General features: G+C 37.8%; 1 protein-coding gene across 2 annotated transcripts in view; it reads left to right on the top strand.

Moving 5' to 3' along the window:
* Positions 1-996: 996 nt before the first annotated feature.
* LOC118742402 (importin-5) overlaps positions 997-8,300 on the top strand; it is a gene marked incomplete at its 5' end in the record, with an annotated part of 7,719 nt that continues 415 nt past the window's right edge. Inside the window, 7 exon segments of one of the 2 annotated variants that reach the window (XM_036474466.1) lie at positions 997-1,146; positions 4,298-5,392; positions 5,500-6,130; positions 6,695-7,414; positions 7,477-7,601; positions 7,677-7,864; positions 7,948-8,258. In XM_036474466.1, coding sequence (XP_036330359.1) covers positions 997-1,146; positions 4,298-5,392; positions 5,500-6,130; positions 6,695-7,414; positions 7,477-7,601; positions 7,677-7,864; positions 7,948-8,258 — 3,220 coding nt within the window. 2 annotated transcript variants of the gene reach the window in all.

The raw sequence follows: 8,300 nt of genomic DNA, 5'->3' as shown, positions 1-8,300 counted from the left end.
GAAATTTGCGTGACGTAAATTTTAATTTTATTTCTTCCTAGAACATTATCTATCACTAGTTTCTGCTGGTTAGGCGATTTTTTTACGCCAAAAATTTTGCACAAGAGAGCAAAAAAACGCGTGTTTGCTGCTAGTTCCTGTTAGTGAAATTTTTACTGCCAGAAATTACAAAATTTCAGAAATCACAAAAACAGCTGTTGCGGTCATTTGACTATTTCAATTTATTTTTGCCCATAATAATAATAATATAATAGATTGGCGCTTACACATATGTTAGTGTTTGGCCGAGCTTCTCCTCCGACTTGTGGCGTGCGCCTTGATGTTGTCACACAAAGTGGAGGGACCTACAGTTTCACGCCGACTCCGAACGGCGATTGTATTTTTATGAGAAGCTGTTTTTCATGACAGAAATACACTCGGAGCTTTGCCATTGCCTGCCGAGGGACGACCGCTGTTAAGAAAAACCATTTTCTATATTTTTTGCGATGTCGCTTTGACCAGGGTTTGAACCCAAGTGCTGCGGAGTGGAAGCGCGCACTTTTTACCACTGCACCACAGCTGATTTTTGCCCATATTTGATAAAAATTTAGAAATAATGTGAATATAAAGATAAATCGATAATTTATTTAAGATTTATGCGGATTCATCGTTTCAGTTTAGAACTTTTCTTCCATGTGGTTATTGTTGTGGTTCTCTATGTGGGAGAGCAACTGAGAAAAGTTCTGCACGCTTTTGGCTTGTTAACTCAAGGTCAAAACTTTTAAGTTCAGAACCAGAACGATGAGTGCGCCTTTATAGTACTCAAGGTGCTTAAATTTGACACCACCAAGCAGAATGGTAGTTGAATGTTAGTTTGGTTCATTGTTGCGCTCTATGTACCGTTTTGGAACTGGCATAGTACATAAAAGCAATGGGACCTGTATAATTTGTATGTATATTTTATTTTACACTTCAAAATCTAAGTGAAATCCATATTCTTTTCCTTCTACTCATTAGGATGCGTATAACAATTTACCACGTGATGTAAAGGTGACGCACCTTTTGGGCACCATACACAATGGCCAACAATCCGAGGAAGCACGTCAGATGGCTGCGGTACTTTTGCGTCGCCTCTTTACATCGGAATTCACTGAATTTTACAAGGAGGTGAGTACGCGTTATATATACATATGTTATGGACAGCAGAGAAATAATTAAAACAAAAAGAGCAAAGTAATTATTTCATTTAGTAGATAAATTATTTATCTTTATTATGACCATGTATTAAAGTGCTTCAGGATCCAATTACGTTTTTTTTTCTTATAAAAGTATGTATGTGTATGTATGTATGCACCTATGTACATATGTACATATATCGAAACTTATCGAAATGCTTTAAAATATAAAAAGTACACTATCTACATAACTATTTGAAAATACATAATTCACTGAGTTTAAATAAATTAATAAGGTCATGAAAGTCAATAAAAGCTTAAATCCATATAGGTAAGAGCGTGTCACACGTGCCATGCAATTCGCTGTTAAATTGAGAAAGAGAAATTTTATTTCGATGTTTGAACAGCCAGCCAGAAAGACCTTTCTGTCACATTTCAAAAATCAGTTCCAGAAATAAAAGTTGCAAGATGTCACTGCAATAGAGAGAGCACAAATCGATTTCGGAAATATATTTCAACTTGCTCGTGCTGCAATTCGTCTTTCGGAAATAAAAAACCTCTTTCGAAAGACACTTTACATGCAAAGTGTGACTGCTCATATAACTGCTTTTTGAAATTTCTCAATTTGACTGCCTTTTCGAAATATATTGCATTGCCACGTCTGAGACGCTCTATACATTCATATGTACATACAATTTTTTGTCGTGAAATATGTGTGAAATTCCTCAACATTTTAACGATTAAGTTGTACTCTGTTCACGAAATGCTCAAAACATGTTGGCAACATGATGCTTATTTAAATTTGTAGACAAATTTGAAAATCTTTCTTGAAATTAATATTTAAAATGCATTTTGGTAATATTCTAGCAGAAATTGAAGCGGTAAGACGTTCAAACGGTTCTCATTCATATTTGTATGATGCGGCCGGGCATAGAAATTTCCATAAATTTTTACATTATCGGCCATGCCATTCATATACGCATGATGCCCATACTGAGGTATTTTTTAATAAATAGATTTTTAGGATTGAACTATAAAGATATTTTCACCATAATTATTAAAATTGAGCTTTCATTATTATGTTCTTTTGTACTGAAATAAAACTTGTCAGAAAACTTTAAATTTATTATTTTTATTCCTCGATAGCAGTAATATCTTTAAATATTTGCCAAAACTAAGTATTCTCCTATAATCAACAGCTATTGTGCTCTGAAACTTCTATTTACATTTTGTTCTAGTGCTATAAATTTTTGAATAGCCTAGGCTTATAGTTGGATATATACATATATATCTATCTCATACATATATGAATGATGTGGCCTATATGAAAACGCAAGTGCCATTTATACATTTATGAATGCATTTGATTGTCAAGAAACCAAATAGTAAATATCTAACAATTTTTTTCCACACGTTTTGAAACATTACGTAAAATGGCTGGGCACGGAAAGTGTTAATAAATTACATTATTTTAGTATTTAAATTGCATATATCTCTGTGAAATAAGTGTCAAATTCCAGAACATCTCCTCGACAAAAAAGCATGCAACATGTTGCCAACATGCAGTTAGCAACAAATTCTCCAAGAAAATTGCGAATGATTATTATCATAGCTATTTTTTCTTCTTCTATTAAGATGGGTAATTTTTAAAAGTTTGGTAAATATTTTAGTAAGCGTTTAACTAACAGTTGCAATTTTTTGTATGTATATATGTATTTATAAGAATTTCATCTGCCGAAACGGTTTCTCATTACTACTGTAAACAGACCAGGAAAATCCCAGTGGGGAAAATGGGATTGCATTACCTTTTTCTATCAGAAAAAAATTAACAACTACGATTGAACTAAAAGATACATTGCAATGTAAGCGAGATGATGTGTAGTTTTGAAGTCACAAACAAAACAAAAAGCTGGAAAAATAACTCAAGTGGCACGGGTTCTTATTTTTTTCTTAATTCTGTTTATTGTTTCGTACACAAACCAACACAAAAAAGTATGTTTGTGGTGTGTGTCTAGCTAAGGTTCCATTTATACGTTCCGTTGAAGTACTTAATTTTATGTTTTGCTACAAAGCTTGGTAAATTTGTGAACTAAGTAGAGAGCACGGAAAAAATGTGACATCTAAAATTTAAAACACCATTTTATTGAACTTCATGCATAAAAAGTGAGCTTAAGCTCAGAGGTCGAGTGGTTAGAGACCGGCACTACCACTCGGTAGGTCCAGAGTTCAATCCCTGGTCCGAGAAACATCAAAAAAGTGTTTTCTATTAGCAGTAGGCCCTCGGACGGCAAGGGCAACCATCCGAGAATGTTTTTTGCCGTGAAAACAGCTTTCTACTATGCGGAACAGATAAAAAATGTGCTGGATTTTATGGACAAAAATCTAGATATAGCCAACAGCTTTTCCAACAAAACACACAAAAAAATTATGTTAAAAATCAAGGATATTTTGGAGGCACTTCAAACTAGCACTTTATTATACAAAAATTGAATGGGCTATACAACTACATATGTAGATATATACTATTTATATAAAAAATTATGAATAAAAAGTTTTAAATTTTGGTGAAAATGTGTTGAATTTTGTTGATTTTCAGTTATTTTTGACTTAAAGCGTGTTTTTCATATTTTACTGCATAATTTTTCAATATGAAAAAAAGAAATGACTTAAAGAACTGTTGAGAACATTATAGGTTCAAGAAGAGGACATAATAAGTACATATTGTGAATGATTTCCTAAAACGACCAGAAAAAAATTGTGTTTTTATTATAACTATATTTTTCTTGGTAATATTCGAAATTAGTACAGTAGCTTAAAATTTAGAACGTCTAAAGGTCATCATGGCATTAAATTTGTTTAGTTATCTCTAGAAAGTATGCATTTCGAATAATAAAAGATAGGTGATAAGGCGGTTACTTGTTTAACATACAACTGTGGTTCATATAACAGTGCGAAAATACAGCCATGCACAAAATATATGTATGTATGTATGAATGTATATTTTCGTTGAATACATAAACAAACGTAAATTAAGTACATATGTTTTTAAATTTGATTATAATATGTAGCTAAATACTAAAATTTTAAATTGGAACGCAGAACATGTTCTTCATATCTTCCTCCTTTATATCCCATTCTCACAGCTGCCTCAAGAGTCTCAAGCTCAGCTGTTGCAGCAAATTTTGCTAGCCGTACAGCAGGAAGTTACTCCGAATTTGCGTCGCAAAATCTGTGAATTGGTTGCTGAGGTTGCTCGCAGTCTCACTGACGAAGATGGCAATAATCAATGGACCGATATCTTGCAATTTCTTTTCCAATGCGCCAACTCACCATCGGCACAATTGCAAGAGTCCGCATTGCGTATTTTTGCCAGTGTTCCATCAATTTTTGGTAACCAAGAAGCCCAATATCTTGATTTGATCAAGCAAATGCTGGCCAAGAGTTTGGAACCCACAGCTGATGTGGAGGTGCGATTCCAGGCTGTACGTGCTATTGGTGCATTCATACTGCATCACGATAAGGATGGAGAGTCGAGCGTGTTCAAGCACTTTTCGGATTTGTTGCCACGCATGATCATGATCACCGCTGAAAGTATTGAGGCGCAAGACGATCAAAGTTTATTGAAATTACTAATCGATATGACTGAAACATGTCCGAAGTTCTTGCGCCCACAATTGGAGAATATCTTTGAGATGTGCATGAAAGTGTTTGCCACTACAGATGTGGAGGATAGTTGGCGTCATTTGGTTTTGGAAGTAATGGTGTCGCTGTCGGAGAATGCCCCAGCAATGGTACGCAAACGCGCCGAAAAGTATATAGTAACGTTGATACCATTGGTATTGCAAATGATGACCGATTTGGATGAAGATGAAGAATGGGCCACCTCCGATGTGGTTACCGATGACGATAACAGCGACAATAATGTTATTGCCGAATCATCTTTGGATCGCTTGGCTTGTGGTTTGGGTGGCAAAACAGTGTTGCCACATGTCATGAACGCATTGCCGAATATGTTGGGACATAGCGATTGGAAGCAACGCTATGCTGCGCTTATGGCTATTTCGGCCATTGGTGAGGGCTGCCACAAGCAAATGGAGGCAATGCTGGAACAGATTATGGCTGGCGTATTGAATTTCTTGCGCGATCCCCATCCACGCGTACGTTACGCTGCTTGCAATGCCATTGGGCAAATGTCTACAGATTTTGCGCCAACTTTTGAAAAGAAATTCCATGAACAGGTGAGTACAGTCAGAGAATTGAAGGTTTAGTGCCAAACAAGGCTACGTGGTTTTCCTTTTTACGAATGCATAATAATTAAAAATGTAACTCTTTGTTTAATTTCAAGGTCGTACCAGGGTTGTTATCGCTGCTCGACGACGTACAGAATCCACGTGTGCAGGCGCATGCTGGTGCTGCTTTAGTTAACTTCTCCGAAGATTGCCCCAAGCATATATTAACCCGTTATTTGAATGGCATTATGTCCAAGCTTGAGAACATTTTGAATTCGAAATTCAAAGAGCTCGTAGAGAAGGGTAACAAATTGGTGTTGGAGCAAGTCGTCACCACCATTGCTTCAGTGGCCGATACATGCGAGAAAGAATTCGTTACCTACTATGATCGCCTCATGCCATGCTTGAAGTTCATCATTCAAAATGCCAAATCCGAGGATTTGCGGATGCTACGTGGCAAGACTATAGAATGTGTCAGCTTGATTGGTCTGGCTGTAGGCCGTGAGAAATTCATTACTGATGCTGGCGAAGTTATGGACATGTTGTTGAAGACGCACACCGAAGGCGATTTGCCAGATGATGATCCGCAAACATCTTACTTGATTACTGCTTGGGCGCGTATGTGCAAGATTTTGGGTAAACAATTCGAACAATACTTGCCGCTGGTTATGGGCCCGGTAATGCATACGGCAGCTATGAAACCAGAGGTAGCACTACTCGATAATGATGAAGTGGAGGATATTGAAGGTTTGTTGGATTTAAGTTTGATAATTGTATTAGTAGCAGAAGCGATTATAAAAAAAAAATAACGCGGTTAAGTCTTAGTGGAATGAGTCTTAATACAATGTAAAGTGATGTGATGAGGTTATAAGCGATATGAATTGAGGCGATGTGATATGATTTAATGTAAATTGATGCCGTGTGTGTCATCTGTTTGGGATGAGGTGATTTTTATAAGTTGATGTGATGTGAAGTGACTTGATCTTGTGAAGTATGTGATTCGAAATGATGCGGTGTGATATGAAGCGACGTGATGTGCAACGGTGTGATGTGATTTGAAGCAATATAAGACAATGTGATAAGAAATCGGCTATAATCGGTATAAATGAACCTTCCTTTCCTTCCTTTTAAGGCGGAAGCATCGCGCTATGTTCAACCCAAGCCAAGATTTGATGTTAAATAGTTTATAGAATGAATTATAAAAAGAAATGCAAAGAAAATACAATTTTCAAGGCAAAAAAAAAAACCGAATGTACCGCATAATGCATTGAGGCTCCCACTAAACAAGCAATATTTTAATTTAATCTACAGGTGACGTTGATTGGTCATTTATCAATTTGGGTGAACAGCAGAACTTTGCCATCCGCACCGCTGGCATGGAGGAGAAGGCATCTGCCTGTGAGATGTTAGTTTGCTACGCTCGCGAATTGAAGGACGGTTTCGCCGATTATGCCGAAGAAGTCGTGCGTCTAATGGTACCGATGTTGAAGTTCTACTTCCACGATGGCGTGCGTACGGCAGCCGCTGAATCTCTGCCATATTTGTTGGATTGTGCAAAAATTAAGGGTCCACAATATCTGGAGGGTATGTGGCTGTACATTTGTCCGGAATTGTTAAAGGTAATCGGCACGGAACCGGAGGCGGATGTTCAATCAGAATTACTTAATTCTTTGGCTAAATGTATTGAGACTTTGGGTCCAAATTGCTTGAATGACGAGGCAATGAACCAGGTATTGGACATCATTTCCAAATATATGGGCGAACACTTTGAACGTGCTGACAAGCGTTTGCAAGCTCGCACCGAGGAGGACTACGATGATGGTGTCGAAGAGGAGTTGGCCGAACAGGACGACACCGACACATACATACTATCAAAGGTGGTGGACATTTCGCATGCGCTATTCCTCACCAATAAGGCACAATTTTTACCATATTTCGATCGCATTGCACCACATTTTATCAAATTGCTTGAGCCCAACCGCTCATGGTCTGATAGGCAGTGGGGTGTTTGCGCTTTTGACGATGTTATCGGTAAGTGAATTGGCCTCACATTTTTTGTAGTAAAATTTAAATTAAAACACTGGATCGTGCAGAGTTTTGTGGTCCAGCCTGCGCGGCCTACCAACAGATTTTCACACCACCTTTGCTACAATACGTTACCGACAAATCAGCCGAAGTACGTCAAGCAGCCGCATATGGCTGCGGGGTATTGGGACAGGTAAAACCATAATGTTTTATAAAACCATTTATTCGTGCCGTTTTTCGAATATTTGTTTTTGTTTTCAATCTCCAGTTTGGGGGCGAACACTTTGCCGTCACATGTGCTCAGATCATTCCGCTTTTAGTGCAAGTTATATCCGATGCAAAGAGTCGCGAACCCGAAAACGTCAATCCCACAGAAAATGCAATAGCAGCAGTTGCGAAGATCCTGAAATATAACAGCAGCGCCATACAAAATGTCGATGAGATTATCAACCTTTGGTATATCAAACTTTCTCCATTGAGTTTTCTCAAACGTTTGCAGATATTTATATATATATATATAATGCTAATATACTTCGCAGGTTCTCTTGGCTGCCCGTAACTGAGGATGCTGATGAGGCACCGCATATCTACGGATACATGTGTGATCTCATTCAGGCCAATCACCCCATTATACTTGGCAATAACAACAGCAATTTGCCACGCATTGTCTCAATCATAGCACAAGCGTTCGTCACAAAAGTTGTGGCGCCGTTAAACGATGTGGGTACCCGCATGCTGGGTATTGTGAAGCAAGTAGAATCCAACCCAGACGTTTTCCAGGCATGCGCTAGTATTTTGACACCTGAGCAACAGTATGCGCTGCAGGACGCCTATCGGGAGCTGGCTAGTGGTGCAGTGCCAGCAACTGCATAAAAGACAACAACAACAAATA

This window comes from Rhagoletis pomonella, unplaced genomic scaffold (assembly GCF_013731165.1).
Source record: "Rhagoletis pomonella isolate Grant_MI unplaced genomic scaffold, Rhpom_1.0 Rhpom_scaffold_00001, whole genome shotgun sequence".
In the NCBI taxonomy this organism is placed as follows: domain Eukaryota; kingdom Metazoa; phylum Arthropoda; class Insecta; order Diptera; family Tephritidae; genus Rhagoletis; species Rhagoletis pomonella.
The sequence above is the reverse complement of the archived record's forward strand: the minus strand, read 5'-3'. Positions and strand labels throughout refer to the sequence as shown.